Genomic DNA, 16,704 nt, shown 5'->3' on the forward strand with positions numbered 1-16,704 from the left:
ACGGGTCCCGAAACGTCTCTGTGTGTTTTTTCACCTTGACTTGGTCAGTAGCCGCAATTTCTTCATCATCATGTAACCTGACCAGACGAACTTTCGTCGAACTCTTGACTACACTTCTTCTGAACATGCTTCAGTGTATTTAAAAAACCACTGTGCGAACTGTGATGATCACCCTGCCTACTCGCGATCGTACCCCTCGTGGAAAAAAGAGAAACAAATCATAGAACTGAAAGTAAAACTCAACCTATCTGTTCCAGTGGCACATAAGCATTTCTCACTCCACAATCAGTCAAGTCCCTCCTGCACCGATGTGGCACGCCGGGGGGCAGCACTACATCATTCGGTGGCCGCCCAAGTCACACGGAGTGTGACTGCGGTCACGCCATTAGCTCCCCCGGCTGGAACAGCCAGCGCTGTTCTGGCCCCCGCAAAGGGGGACCAGCAGACCCTTGGGCCTGTTAGACCCAGGGCCACTGCCCGTGGAGATCGGCCCAACACTCCCACGAAAGTGCCCGCCGCACGGGCAGTATCCACCACCTCAGATGAGGTGATGGATACCAGCACAACTCTGGCGTCTCGGATGCCCAAAGTATGGCGCAGCTCTCTCAAGCACGCCACGAAGAAAGAAAAATTCAGTATCCTGGGGCCTGGAAAGGTCTCGTGAGCTAATCTAATCTATATCTCTTAGACACACAACACAAAACACATATAATATGGGCACACAGATATTAAAGTAAAATGGCAGGGGTTTACTCCACAACCTAGACGACCTTTACATAGGTACACTCCAAAGGTGCTGTGTGGCCAAGAAACACATCCTAAACCTTCACAAACAAACTTTCTCCGGCAGTATGCCATTTTCTGAAAAGACCGCAACGAGGCCCTTGCCTCGTCGGGTGGTGTGGCAATAATAGCAGATAAGAGTGTTGCTTGCTGGCAATTACAGCTTAAAATGCCCCTAGAGGCAGTTTCAGTCAGAGCAGTGCTTTTTAGTAAGCTGCTGACAAGTGCATCTTTATACATTCCTCCCAACTGTCAACTTTCCAAAAGTGAATTTGAAAGTTTTATTGTGCAACTACCGGAACCCTACGTTGTTGTTGGAGACCTAAATGCTCATCATACCTTGTGGGGGGACTCGATGTAATGCCAGAGGGCGTCTGATTGAAAACTTCCTCTTAAGTACAGGTGCGTGTTTGCCAAATATGAAGGAGCCAACTTATTACAGCGCTGCAAACAAGACATTTTCATCTATAGACTTAACTATTATTTCAGGTACAGTTGTGCTGTACTTGGAGTGGAAAGTACATAAGAATCCATATGAGAGTGATCATTTCCCGATTATCTTAAAATTAAGGAAACGGGACGAATTTTCTCCACATGCACCTCAGTGGAAAGCTGACTCAGCAAACTGGCAGCGATACAGAGAGCTGACATATATGACCTGGGATGATAATCGTGCGCTTAGTATTGACGATGCAGTGTCATATTTAAACGCATTTATTGTTGACGTAGCATCAATGTGTATCCTGCAAACAAATGCACCGCCTATTAAACGACGTGTTCCCTGGTGGAACGATGAATGTAAGGAAGCGCGAAAGAAACACAATAAGCCTTGGAATCAGCTCCGTGACTTTCCAACTACCGAAAACCTTATCAGCTTTAAAAAAATAAATCAGAAGGTAGAAGGATGCGCCACCGTGCCAAAAGGGAGAGTTGGGAAATATACATTTCTGGCATTAATTCTTATACAGGGTAAACAAAATAAAAGACCACGAAACTCATCCTCTACCATTAGTAAACACGCAAGCAGATACTCTTGAGGACCAGGCTGATTGTCTAGAAGCACATTTCGAGCACGTTTCCAGTACATCTCATTACACAGATACATTCCTAAAATACCAGCAACAAGCAGAGCAGCTGACTCTGGATCAGAAAGGCATCTCCAATGAAGTATACAATCTTCCATTTAGAATGGCCGAGTTCCAGGCCTCACTGAACTGTTGCAACAAGTCCGCTCCAGGAAGTGACAGAATAATGTATGAGATGATCAGACACTTGCACCCTGAAACCCAAAAAACACTACTGTCACTTTTCAATTCCATGTTCTCGGCCAGCTACATTCCTTCCGTCTGGAAAGAAGCAATCATAATCCCTATTCTCAAAGAGCGCAAGGACCCTTCCTCACCCAACAGTTATAGGCCTATAGCTCTGACAAGTTGTCTATGCAAACTATTTGAGAAAATGATTAACTGTCACCTCATCCATTTTCTTGAAAGCAACAAGATACTTGATCCCTTACAGTGCAGTTTTAGGGAGGGTAGATCCACAATAGATTGCCTTGTCCACATTGAGACAAATATCCATGATACCTTTGTCCACAAACAGTTTTTCTTATCAGTATTTTTAGATATGGAGAAGGCATATGACACAACCTGGTGCTTTGGAATTCTCCATGATCTGTCTGAAATGGGCGCTCGAGGTAACTTGCTGAACGTGATTCAGAGTTGCCTCTCCGATCACACGTTCCGGGTTAGAGTTGGTAACGTTCTGTCTCATCCATTTGCGCAAGAGGCTTGATTGCCAGATTAAATTTTCGGCGATCGCCACCTGTGTTCGCCACTATCGCTGTTCTTTGAGTGCAGCCTGCTTTTGAGGGCACAGGTTCGCCCAATAAAACGCTAGTTTCATCAGTCGCAGTTTTGCTGCCTTCTTCACCATCACTACTATGTGACAATATGAACTCGTAACAATAGCAAACTATTATGCATGACTTCAGTCACAGAGGTACTCGATGTAGACAAGAACTTTGTGGGGGAGGAGTGTTATGACTGTACAAGGAGCTGCACAGGCAGTCCCACCAGGAGGCATGTGGTTGACCCACTTATATCAGGCGGCGTGATAGTTTGGTTTTGCCAGCCCATGAGGCAGGCTTCTTTTTAATAAACATATGAACTCGTAACAATAGCAAACTATTATGCATGACTTTCAGTCATGCATAATACATGCATTTCAGACATTCATGCAATACATGCAATTCAGACATGCATTTATTGGCCTCCCTGCATGCAGAGCATTCAAACTAGCGTATCTTTTGTGAAGCAAGTCCTTGTCCTTTTTTGTGCCATGGCTATTTATAAATTAGTCTCTTTTCTTTCAGCATGATGCCTTTGTGCGTTCCCCATCGTCACGAGGTGTCCAGATGTTCCTACAGTGGTTTGTAGAAACACAGGCATTTGAACAGTTCCTTCATGAGCGAACACAGCGCTTACGGCAGCTAGCAAAAACACCCCATCACCACCTGTTGCCAAAAGGTACCTCATACCATTTACTCTCTGTCTCATTAAGCTTTACTATAATGAAGCTTGGTTTTATTAGAACAGAGTGTTGGGTGAGTTGATACGGACGCACTTTCGTGTGCTTGCACAACACGCAATGAAGGGTACTGGAGCACATGAACAGAAGCACCGACTCACCACAATTTTATTTTACTTCAAGGAAATGAAATTATCAGGGAGAATTATGAAAGAATAAAGAAAAAGTCAGATATACAGGAAGCAACAAGTGCATTTCCGCTTGTGCAGATCAAAGGTGATAAATATGGGTCAGTAAAAGCAAGCCAGGTGGTATAAAGAAGTCAAGTTCTTTGTCAAATAGTGCTAGTGACAGGTGGCTAACAAGGATGCATTTCTTTAATGCAAAAGACTTGTTACTTTACATGTGAGTTAATTTATCTGAGTGAACAATACCAATGTGTCATGAAGATAGCTTGACAACTGAGCAAGAAGAATAAAGACAATTGAAGGGCTCAATTTCTCTTTGCTCACAAGAATACAAAGAAACAAACAAGGAAACCAGGGAAGCCAAGGCTTAAAAAAAAACATACTGTTATGATGGGGTGCGTTTATTTAAAGATTAATTGATGAAAAGAGAAGAAAGGTTGCTGTACTGACACTGAGCCGCTCCAAAGACAAGTGCACTTCGTCCTCCTCCTCTTCCCTCCCTTGCTGTGGCTAGGCCGCTGGGTGAGTAACTGGGCACTCGGAGTCACGGGGATGAAAGCACTTCAAATGGGCAACATGAACAAGCTGCGTCTTCTTAGAACGGCAGGCACGAGACAAGCAATAGAGTAGGTCGCATCACTTGGGTGATGATAAAAGGCCCCATGTAACGAGCCAGACATTTCTGGCACAGGCCACACTTGCGAAGTGGTGTCGAAAGCCATACTGTGTTCCCTTGGTTGTACAACACAGTCTTATATCGTGAATTATAGCTTATCTTAGAGTGGTCCTGGGACGCCAGCATATGAACCTGAGCTATGCATTGTGCTTCCTCAGCACAGCAGAGAGTGGGCCAGAAAAGAGTCCACATGTGCCACCTTGAATTTCATGGTATTAAGCCGGTACAGAATGAAAACTTGCTCCTTGAAATAAATAAGCTTACTGTCCTAAACAACTTGCCGCAGGTTCTGGAAAGTGATGTAGTGGCCACCCACCACCTCCCTTTAAAGGCAGATAAGACACGCGACGTAATCTGTCATTTTGCCAACCAGGCTATCAGGGATAAATGGTGGCAAAGCAGGAAATGATGGCAAAGCAGGAAAAACTGTCTTAGAACGACAGAAAGTTGAGCTAGTTGGTAAGGATTCATTATGCAAAAAAAATAGGGGTTCATTATGCAAAAAAAGAGTCTTCTGTCTTTGTTGTGTCTTCTTTCTTTTTTTTCGCCTCAGTGCTCCCTTCAGTTGATAGTCGGCGTTCGTGTTGTCCACTTCTCTACTCTTGTGTCCTGTCTGCACGCCTCACCTCTTTTTTTGCATAATAAAAAGCTGTCCAGTAAAAATTATAGTTTTTTTTGTCGGAGAACTTAACTAAAAGCACATGCGCCTTGTTCGAAACGAAGCTCTGGGCCAAAACAAACAACTGCAAGTATGTATGGCACAACAACAAGGTTCTGGTGCAGAAGACTGATGAGGCAAATGCGGTAGTCATTTCCAACTCTAGTGACCACGATAAACTGTGTAAGACAATCAGCTAAACTGAAACAATAATAGTATGCCTTACGTATTACTGCACACTTTTACTTGTCATTTAGAAGCAACATTTCTCAAGGCATTCAATTGTTTTCACCTAAATACCCTATCTTTTGTCAACGAAAAAAGTTACCTGCAACAACTCATTGAACAAACGAAAGAATCATTTTACGTTATTATGCTGACATACACATGGTTTACTGATGTTAATGTTTTCCAGCTTCCATTATACACTGTCTATCTGAATCGGCCAACCGGTCGTGGCGGTGGGGTGTGCATATCTTAATTAGAAAACCATTATAGTGTGAAAAAAAAACTCAGGACTATGAGTTATTGACTAACATTTCATAACACAGTGTTTTCTGTTTGCTGTCACCCTCCAAATGGTTCAGTTTCTTGAGTACTTGGAAACCTTTCTAGCGTTCACTACAAACAGCAAATTGGACATAATTTTTGGTGGGGACATCAACATTAACATGATGAAAAATGATTCACCAAAACTCATGCTTGAAACGCTATTAAAATACAATGCATGCTGGAATACTATCACCAACCAGAGTGACTAAGAATATGTAATCTCTAATGGATGTATTCATAACAAATATAAGTCCAGATTCAGTTAAAGCTGGCGTATTCATGTCGGATTTGAGTGACCATATGTCAATATTGTTATGTTTCAAGGGTCATCTACAGATTAAGGAATAACAATCTACGCACCTTATTCAACCAATAACTGAACAAAATCTTTCCATGTTTCGTACCAAAATCCCGCATACATCCTGGGATACTGTATTCGAATCTAAAGATGAAAATGATGCTTATGAAGTATTTTTAGCCTCTTGAAAACAATACAAGATGCTTGTTTTCTGTTGAGGTGTGCAAAACAGAAAAATGAAATACATAAGCCATAGATTTCTCCTGAGCTATCTGCTCGAATATGAAATAGAATGCTTTATACGCTGAATTCATAAAGACCAAAGATCTAGAATCCTGCATACATCCTGGGATACTGTATTTGAATCTAAAGATGAAAATGATGCTTATGAAGTATTTTTAGCCTCTTGAAAACAATACAAGATGCTTGTTTTCTGTTGAAGTGCGCTAAACAGAAAAATGAAATACATAAGCCATGGATTTCTCCTGAGCTATCTGCTCGAATATGCAAACAGAATGCTTTATACGCTGAATTCCTAAAGACCAAAGATCTAGAACTTTTCTGCTGTTTAAAAAAATTCGGAATCATTTAAAGAAAGATATAAAAATGGCAAGGGGCGAGCATTGTTTCAACACCTTTAATTCTTTGAATTCATGTTTGGATGTTACATGGAAAACCTGCAGTCTCTGTTAAGTTACAATGTTCCTGTTGAAAAGATACATAGCTTGAAAATAAATGGCATTGAGATAAAGCACAAATCACTTGCAGATGCTTTTAACAAACATTTTATTAATATTTGAGCTAACAGCATGCCGATCATTGATCTTGAATACATTTCTCATAATTCCAGTTCCATATTTCTTTTTCCAGTACATGAAGGGGAAATAGGCAGAACTGTCAAAACTGATCAACAAGGCGAAAATAAGTTATATTCGAAATTATAACGTGATAAAGACTGAAGAAGCCGTCAAAAATGGACGCAACCAGAAATCATTGAGAAGGAAACTTGGCATAGGACAAACCAAGATGTATGCAATGAAAGATAAGCAGGGTAATATCATCAGCAATCACGAAAGTATAGTAAAAGCAGCAGAAGAATTCTATACTGACCTGTACAGTCCCCAGAGGAGTCAAGATACCTCCATTAGAAACAGTAATGAACAGGATACAGAAACTCCTCCTATAACTAGCGATGAGGTCAGAAGAGCCTTTCAAGATATTAAACGAGGAAGAGTGGCAGGAGAAGATGAATGAACAGTCGATTTAATCAAAGATGGAGGAGACATACTGCTTGGAAAACTGGCGGCTCTATTCTATTGACTGGAAGGGTCCCAGAAAACTGGCAGAATGCAAACATTATGCTAAACAACGAAATGGTAGACGTTAAAGAATTGAAAAATTATAGGCCCGTTAGCTTACTCCCAGTATTATATAAAATATTCACCAAAATAATCTCCAATAGAACAAGGGCAAACTGGACTTTAGTCAACCAAGGGAACAGGCTGGCTTCATGAAGGGATACTCTACAATAGATCACATCCATTTCATCAATCAGGTTATCGAGAAATCCGCGGAGTATGCTTTTATAGGTTACGAAAAGGCATTTCATTCAGTAGAGATACCAACAGTCATATCGGCATTACGTAATCAAAGAGCACAATGCTTGTGTAAATACGTTGGAAAATATCTACAGAGGTTCTACAGCTACCTTAATTCTACACAAGACAAGCAGGAAGATACCTATAAAGGAAGCTATTCACTGATACCTATATAAATGCTATTCACTGTGTGCTTGGAAGAAGTATTCAAGCTATTAAACTGGGAAGGCTTAGGAGTAAAGATCAACAGCGAATATCTCAACAACCTTCAATTTACTGATGACATTGTTCTATTCAACAACAATGCAGACGAGTTGCAACAAATGATTGAAGACCTTAACAGAGGGAGTGTAAGAGTGGGGCTGAAGATTAATATGCGGAAGACAAAGATAATGATAAATAGCCGGGCAAAGGAACAAGAGTTCAGGATCACCAGTCGGCCTCTAGAGTCTGTGAAGAAGTATGTTTACCTAGGTCAATTATAATCACAGAGAATCCTGATCATGAGAAGGAAATTCACAGAAGAATAAAAATGGGTTGGATCGCATACCGCAGGGATTGCCAGCTCCTGACTGGAAGCTTACCATTATCATTGAAAAGGAAGGTGTACAATCAGTGCATTTTACCAGTGATGACATATGGGGCAAGGACTTGGGGACTGACAAAGAAGCTTGAGAACAAGTTAGGGACCATCCAAAGAGCGATGGAACAAAGAATGCTAGGCATACCGTTAATAGACAGAAAGAGAGTGGTTTCGATCAGAGAGCAAACAGTTATAGCCAATATTCTTATTAACATTAAGAGAAACAAAAATGGAGCTGGGCAGGTCATGTAATGCGCAGGTTAGATAACCGTTGGACCATTAGGGTTACAGAATGGGTACCAAGAGAAGGGAAACGCAGTGAAGGATGGCAGAAGACTAGCTGGAGCGATGAAATTGGGAAATTCGCAGGTGCTAGTTGGAATCGGTTGGCGCAGGACAGGGGTAATTGGAGATCGCAGGGAGAGGTCTTCGTCCTGCAGTGGACATTATGGCATAGTGGACATAAAGTAGGCTGCTGATGATGATGAAGGGGAAATAACTACCATATTTATTCGAATCTAGGCCTATAGTTTTTTTCAAATAATCATATTCCAAACTCTAGGGTCGGCTTTGATTTGAGTATTTTAAAAAATGTGCCAGTTTTTCAATGAAACTGCTAAATGGATGGATGGATGGATGGAAGGTAGGAGCGCCCCCTTTGAAACGGGGCGATGGCATTTGCCACCATGCTCAGATTTTTATTTTGCCTTTAATTTTTATTTTTATCGTGTTGTGTGTTATTGAATTTCTCAATTTCCTTTAAATACGTCTTCCTACCCTTTTAACCTTATGTCACCGCTCTGCTTTTGAGCCTCCAATCGCCTTTTGCTAATTTCCACCGCATGTTTATTTACATGACTATTATTATCTCTGAACCCAGGGCCTCAGGAAAGGTGACTGTGGCCGCATCGACATCGAGCTTGATACCATCACATTTTAGTATGAGGTGTTCCGTTGTTTCTACATATTTTTCACACACAGTACATGTGTCTTCTTCGTTAAATTTCTTTTTATAGCTCCGCATTCTAAGACATCCTGATCTAGCTTCAAAGAGTAGGGCACTGCCTCTTGAGTTATCATAAAACGCTTCCTCCCTGATCTGCTGTTTCCAGTATCGATATAGTTCCACACTATGCTTCTTTTCCATTGAATTTATCCAATTTTTACCTTCCGCATTTTTAACCTGTCGTTTAATGCTCTTTCTTCGTCCTCGTGTCTGGCATACTTACTGGTTAGCTTCCTAGTTCTTTTCCGCCATTGTGAGTCAATGCTCTTTCTGTATAAGTATTTAAACACCTTAGCTGCCCACCTGTTATCGTCCAATTTCCTCAGACGTTTTTCGTATAGGATTTTACTCTGAGCTTCCTGTGCTTCGAACGATGCCCAGCCCATATCTCCCTGTACTTCTTCGTTTGTGGTTTTCCCGCAGGCACCTAGTGCTAACCTTCCCACAGCTCTCTGATTTACTTCCAGTCTCGACTGAACCTCTGCCCTTAAACACAGGACCGCATTCCCGAAAGTAAGCCCCGGCACCATTACTCCCTTCCATACACCTCTCAGTACCTCATACCTGTTGTACCCCCACAATGCCTTATGTTTCATTATCCCGGCATCTCTTCGCCCTTTTGCTATGAGAGACTGTTCGTGCTTTTCTGTGTACATCTGCCCTTTGTTTATCCATACCCCGAGATATTTGTATTTGGTCACTCGGGGTATTTCATGGCCTTGTATTGTAAGCTCCTGATCAGTTGTATCGTTGAAAAACATCCCACCGGACTTAGCTGCACTAAAACTGAAACCTAAACTGTCTCCTTTGTCCCCACAGTAATTAACTAGAGTTTGCAAATCTTCCTGGCTATCTGCTAACAGTACAATATAGTCCGCATACATTAAACCCGGTAGTCGTTGCTCAACAACCTTTTCGCCTAGTCTGTACGACAGATTATACCCTAGATTGCTTCGTTGTAACCTCCTTTCCATGCTTATCATATAAAGCATGAACAGCAGCGGTGATAGAGGACAACCTTGCCTTAATCCTTTGTGTACCTCGACAGTTGTCGTACTCTTGATTCCTTCCCATGTTATTTCAACATTACTTTCTCGATGTAGTTCCTGTAGAAAATCAATTACCTCATGACCGGTACCTTCAGCTTTTAATATGTTCCACAGGAGGTCCCTGTTCACGTTGTCGTATGCACCACTTATGTCCAGGAAGGCTAAATACAGAGGTCTATTTTCCGCCTTAGCTATTTCTACGCACTGGGTAAGCACGAACAGGCTATCATCTAAGCGCCTACAACTTCTGAACCCGTTCTGAAGTTCTCCGAGTATTCTATTACTTTCTACCCATGACTGCATTTTTAAATTCACCGCCTGCATCGCCAGCCTATATATAACTGATGTTATCGTAATTGATCGGAAGGATTTTATGTTCTTCTTATCACCTTTCCCTTTATAAATCAAATTCATTTTACTGTTTCCAGCTGTGCGGAATTTGCTTATTTGTTATGACTGCCTCCAATGCTTTTATCAGCGTTTCCTTGCTTCTTGGGCCAAGTTAATTAATTAACTTTATTGGAATTTCGTCTATCCACGCGGACGTGCATCTTGGAACATTTGCTTCCACCTTTTTCCAGTTAAGAGTGGTCAATTCTAAGCTGTTTTCTATTATGCCATTCTGTGTTGCTCCCTTACTTGGGGCGATTACCCTATCGTCTTTCCTAAATGACTCTGCTATAACTGAACCAATGTAGTTCACAGTATCATCTCCCTCTAAACAATTTCCTTCGGCATCGTGAATCTGTTCCTGCTTTCTGTGATTAGCTTTACCCAGCCAGCTTATATGGTTCCAGAATTTTCTTGACCCCCCTTTAGTTGCATCGCGAACTTCAGCCAGCCAGCGATCAGAGGACTGCTTTATTTTAGCCTGGACGAGGACCAGCACTTGTTGTTTATTTTGTCGATAATATTCCCATTTTTGGCCTATTTCCTCTTCAGATAACTGCGCCCTCTTTGCTTCTCTGTGTTCCCGAGATGCCCACCGTCGTTGTTCGATGGCCTCTAATTTCCTTATTCCACCAACTTCGTGGCTTCCTGTTTCCTCTCCAGCGGTTCACTCCTTTTACTTCTTTTATTTTTGTACTAATGAGTAGTTCTAACTGATTATAATCCCACCTTTCCGGGGGATGTTTCTCTATTGCTTCCTCTATGCCAGCCGCTATTTGCGCTATTTGCGCGTCATTTAATTTTGCGTACTCTTTTTGACTTCCCTGCATTTCTCTTTTGAGTAGGGCTCCCAACTGTAACTAATACGCTTATGATCACTTCCGAGGCTGTACTTCCCCTCTTTGTCTATTTCCATTATTGCGAGCTTGCTATACAACCCCTGCGACATTAAGCAGTAGTCGATGGTCGTTTGTCTGTTACGGGACTCCCACGTGATTTGTCCCTCACACTTAGTTTCTCTATTTACTATAACTAGGTTTTGTCGCTCACAGAAGTCTAGCATCAACTTCCCATTACAATCTGTGTTCCATTGAGATCCTTGATGTGGCCATTCATGTCACCCAGCAGACAAATATCGGCACCTTCTCCAAACTGCTTTATATCGTCATCGAGACATTTCACTAGATCTTTGTTCTCTTGCCTGCATTTGTCCCCTGTCCCTAAATAAACTACTCCTAGCCATGCCTTTTTACCGGCAATTGTACCTGATACCCAGACATGTTCTTTGGAAGTTAACTTTATTCTTTGCCAATTTGCTCCGTGGTGTATGAACATACCTACTCCTCCTCCCTTCCTCTCCGTTGTTGTTCTATTGCTCCCTTCCCAGAGGTAGCCTTCAATAAACAGTGGGTCTTCTAGATCCCTGAGATGTGTTTCGCATAGTGCGTATACACCTACTTCTTCGTCCTTTAACTGCTGTTCTATTTCTAACCACCTCGCTCTCTTTCTACCGCCTTGCATGTTTATCTACCTGATCCTGGCGTTAAATTTCTTTGTAGTTTTCTTCCTGGACCTCCTAGTGGCGATTTTATTGGCGTCAGCCTCCATTGTTGCACTTTCTACACTGTTTCTACGTACCCCTAAGCCCTGAGGCGCAGTGGACCCCCTAAAAAAGCTACTGCCCGACCTGCCAGGCGCCAGCCGATCTCGGCTCCTAGCCTTCCATTAAAGTGGATGCCATCTCGTGTAAAGCCTCCGCCAAAGCCTGCTCTATGCACTTCTCTGTTTATCTCTGCCACTTCAAATCCTTTCTCCTGGCTTAGCTTTCTTATCTCACGATTAACAGCCACAACGTCCTTGGCAATTGCTCCGTTCCTTCCTTGCACCTCCAGCACTGTGCATACCACGATCTGGACTTGCTGTGCCATCGCCCTTAAATCATCAACTCCCTCCGCTAATCTTTCCACTACTTTTGCAGCTTCACCATTCAAGACATCATTTAGTCCCGCCGCTACCACAACCAAATTGCGCTCTGCAACATTCTCAGAAAGCTCGCTTTTTATTTCTCTCAGTACTGCGTCCATTGTCCTGCCTGGGGACGTCCCGACTGCTACCCGCTTATTACCCTTTGCACGCTCCATTATAGCTCTTTTGCACCTCCGCATATTTGAATCACCACCGATAAGTACTAGGGCATTCTTTCCCTCCCTCCTAACTTCCAGGTTATGCTTATCATTGGCTATGAGCTCATTCCTTGGGGTTAGCTTGTTCCCCTCCTCTCCCCATGCTCGCTGGTGCCCCTGTGACTGCAGCGTCGCCTCACTCGGGGCGTGTTGCGCTGCTTCACTATAACTATGCGGATTCACCGGCGGCGAGCCAACTTCCGCTTGCTCTGGCTCCCTGCCTCCCACTTCGCCTGTAGGGTCTACCCTACTTTCTGTGCTTTTGCCACCGGCTTCGAATCCCGACCCAACATTCTCCGCTGCCCGCGTCTCAAGCGAATCGAGCCGCCTATGCAGTTCTGCTCTCCTTTCCCTCTCTTTTCCAAGCTTGGCCACGGTACTTACTAATTGCGCTGCCTGGACCGCTTCCACCTTGACCAACTCGGCGACTTTCGCCTGCAAAGCTACCCGCTTCTCCCGCTCCTCCCTCAGGTCTGCTTTCAGCTCTTCGAACTTGGCTGTCCAATTTCCTTCCAGTTTTTTGGACTGCTTCCCTGACCCCTTCGCACAGCCTGCACGTAAAGCTAGACTCCTCCGCGTCTGCTAAGCTCTGGAAACTGGTCTCGTCGAGGGAGCACCAGCGCAGGCACTCGTCGCACTGCACTTGCTCCGCGTCCCCCGCGGCCTTTCCTTTCTTTGGTTTCATCGCTAGGCCTACGTCCTTAGGCTCAACGAGCAAGTCCGCCAAATCACTTCGAAGAGCTAGCTGAAATAGTTAAATAAGCCTATCAAATATGTCCCGCCAAGCACCTAGGCCTAACGAGGGAAACCGCCAGACCTAGACAAAGCCGGTACGTTTACCACGCTTACCACGAATTCAAAATTTGCGCTCCTGCTCCATGCAAAAGAAAACACTTCAAGAACATCAGCTAATAAAAAGAAAAAAGAGAGTGCTTAGCTACGAACGAAGTCGCTGAAGCCCCGACACTGGAGCGTTCGCGGCATCCACCCAACACCTCAACCAACCTCTAAATATGGTGCATAGTTAGCGTCATCTAGAAAAGTCAGTATCGCAGCCGCTACTAGACGTGCCAGTAGCCAACCGTACAAAAGCGAGGTCGCCATTTTGACCTGTGTCATGTTGGTCGTATCGGTGTGCGGCGTGGTGTCATCGTGATGGCACCAAGCAGGAGATGCCACTACAGTGCTGCTTTCAAGCGAAAAGTTGTGATAGCCGCAGAGGCTATCAAGAAGGCTGTTGAACCTTCAAGCCGGGCGGGACTTTGGCGTCGACGAGAAAAACGTCCGTTGTTGGACGGGACAACGACAGCAGCTTTTTGCGTGCACCGCAACCAGGATGGCATTTAGCGGACCAAAGAAAGGCCTTCACAACGAACTGGAGACAGTTTTGGCCGACTTTGTTTGGACGCAGAGAGCAGCTGCCCTTACAGTGACAACAGAAGTGGTCCAAGCGAAAGCTAGGTAACTTTCAAGGGAGCGAGGCCTAATGCCAAAGGATTTCAAAGCCAGCCGGGACTGGCTTCAGAAATTCATGAAGCGCTTTGAATTCATGAAGTGCCTCCGACTTCGCACTTTAATCACCCAGAAGCTGCCAAGCGATTTCGAAGAAAAGCTGATAGCTTTTCAGTGCTATGTGCTGCGAAAGAGAGAAGCTGCAGGCTACAACCTTGGGCAAATCGGCAACGCTGACCAGACGGCTGTGTATCTTGATATGCCAGTGGCGTACAGCGTGAATGAAAAGGGTGCCAAGGAGGTGAAGGTATGCTCTGCGGGCTGCGAAAAGCAGCGCGCAACTGTGATGCTGTGCTGCACAGCTGATGGACATAAAGTCCCTCCTTATATGATATTTAAAAGCAAGACACTGCCTGCTCGAGAAACTTTCCCAGGAAATGTCATTGTGCGGGCAAATGAGAACGGGTGGATGACGGGTGCAATGGTGGAAGAGTGGGCTAAGATTGTGTGGCGCTGGCGTCCAGGAGTCCTTTTGACAAAGAACTCGCTCCTTGTCGTCGACTCTTACCATGGGCACTTGACCGACAGTGTGAAGCCTGCGCTCGCCCAAGCGAACACGGACCTCGCTGTCATACTAGGCGGCATGACGGGCCAGTTGCAGCCACTTGATGTCTGCATCAACAAACCTTTCAAGGATCATCTGCGGAAATATTACACGGACTAGTTGACTGAAGAAGACCACATGCTAATGGCAACGGGCCGCATCAAACGTGCATCGCAGCTGGTGGGCTGGGTAGCTGCAGCGTGGGACGACATCCCAGGTACTTTGATCGTGCGTGCCTTTAAAAAGTGCAGCATATCTAATGCGCTTGACGGTACCGAAGATAGTGCACTGTTTGAAGATGACAGTGACAAGGAACACAGCAACGAGTCTAGCAGCGACGACGACATTGAATGAGCTCTGCACATTCAGATTCAATAAATGCTGTTTGCATTTTGTGAACGCTGTCCTCGCTTTTTTTGTTTGGCCTACATTCAAGGTAATGTTGTTTTTATATATATTTTTTGTGGGCTTCAGACTTTAGAGGGTCGGCTTAGAATCGGGGTTGGCCTAGATTCGAGTAAATACAGTAATACAATTCTCAGTATAAAGAACAGCACTTCCATCAAACAAGTGCGAAAACTGACAAAACAGTTCCAGATCAAGGCCTTGTGGCGCTTGCGTAATGTGGGTGCATTGCAATGACATACCGCTGATGTGAACTCGCAGTGCTTTGATGGCGTTGACGCCAAGGATGTCAGTGGTGTCGTTGATGACGTAGAAAAGTATGTCGGCGTGTGGACCCTGGAAGACGACTGGCGCTGTCAAACACCCCTCTGTGCTTATCCTGCGCCTAGGAAAATTGTAAAGTGACGCTCATGTCGGCTGCATGGAAAGGCATTTCAACGTGACGGTGGACATAATTGAGACAGCAGAGCCTGTATCTACGAGGAAACATATGGGTACATCTGGCACGAGGACTTGAATGTGTATTCCTGCTTTGCTCGGCAGCGTGAGAAGCAAGACGTTGAGGTTGCTGGCTCTACTGCAGGTATCGACTTCGCGAACCGCGAGGGCCCACTCATTTGGCATGCCGCTCTTACAGACACGCTGAAAATGTCCTCGTTTGCTGCATTTGCTGCATATTATATTCTGTGCCTTGCATTTCTTATAAGTTGCAAGATGCTACGAAGACCCGCAATGAAAACAAGACTTGTGCTGCTGCGGTAGCGTAATCAGGATTCTGTACGGCATGGAATCTGACGTTTTTCCATCTTTTGAATGCTTACAGCTGATGACTGCAGCTCAATCGAGTAGGTAGCTTCTTCACTATTGTTCGCAATAGCCAGCGCACGTTCAAGAGTAAGCGAAGTGCCTTCTAGAAGTAGGCGTCCCCGAAAAACATGGTTTCTCGTTTTCGCTATAAGTTGGTCGTGAATGAAATCGTCAACTTGTTCACCGAAGTTGCAACTCAATGCCAGCTCGCGCAACGCCATGACGAACGCTACTGCGGTCTCCCCAGGCAGTTGGATGCGCTGTCCGAACCTATGTTGCTCCACGACGACGTTCGTTCTAGAAGTGAAGTAAGCGTCCAACGTAGCCACTGCTGCATCGTACTCATGCCGCCTTTATCCTTTTCCTCTGCATGCGGCGTCGAGTTTCTTCTCCGGCAATGTTTCTTCTCCGGTACAAGCGTTGACCTTCAGTACCCTAATAGTGCAGTAGCAAAGCTTTACGATGCGCAGGCGGGTGGCCGTCGCTCCCCAATGCCAGGAGATAATTCTTGAAAAGGCGGTGCCACTGCATCCAAGGAATGGCGGGCTTCCCGGGCATCGGCAGGAACTCGGGCAGTTGATGTAGGCTCATTGCTTCCGCTTTCGGTCACTTCACTCCTCGTTGCCAACTGTTGTATCCGCCGTCGTGCCCGACTATGCCACAGGTGCCGAAGAATGCCGAGATTGAGCCTGAGCTCTACTAGAAACCCGAGTACAGCTGCCTAGTGAGACCATCGCGATCTTCACGGAGGAGATGAGCCGTCTATGCCGCCGCGCCGACCCAGAAATGTCTGAGGAGAATAATGTCCGCCTGCTCATGCATGGTGTGAAGGAAGAACTTTTCACCGGAATGATATGAAGCCCACCGAAGACCGTCGACAAGTTTCTTCGTGAGGCCACCAGCATTGAGAAGACACTTGAAATGCGGAACCGGCAATTCAACC

At 44.6% G+C, this 16,704-nt stretch overlaps 1 protein-coding gene across 8 annotated transcripts in view; it reads left to right on the plus strand.

The window, feature by feature from the left end:
- LOC126538440 (DENN domain-containing protein 2D-like) overlaps positions 1 to 16,704 on the plus strand; it is a 423,989-nt gene that overhangs the window by 343,626 nt on the left and 63,659 nt on the right. For 3 of the 8 annotated variants that reach the window (XM_050185285.3, XM_050185280.3, XM_050185283.3), the window contains exon 15: positions 3,143 to 3,311. The exons of 4 other annotated variants lie outside the window; for them this stretch is intronic. In XM_050185285.3, coding sequence (XP_050041242.1) covers positions 3,143 to 3,311 — 169 coding nt within the window. The remainder of the gene's footprint in view (positions 1 to 3,142; positions 3,312 to 16,704) is intronic. One more of the 8 variants, XM_050185282.3, reaches the window with a different exon arrangement.

Source organism: Dermacentor andersoni, chromosome 4 (genome assembly GCF_023375885.2).
Source record: "Dermacentor andersoni chromosome 4, qqDerAnde1_hic_scaffold, whole genome shotgun sequence".
Taxonomy (NCBI): Eukaryota; Metazoa; Arthropoda; class Arachnida; order Ixodida; family Ixodidae; genus Dermacentor; species Dermacentor andersoni.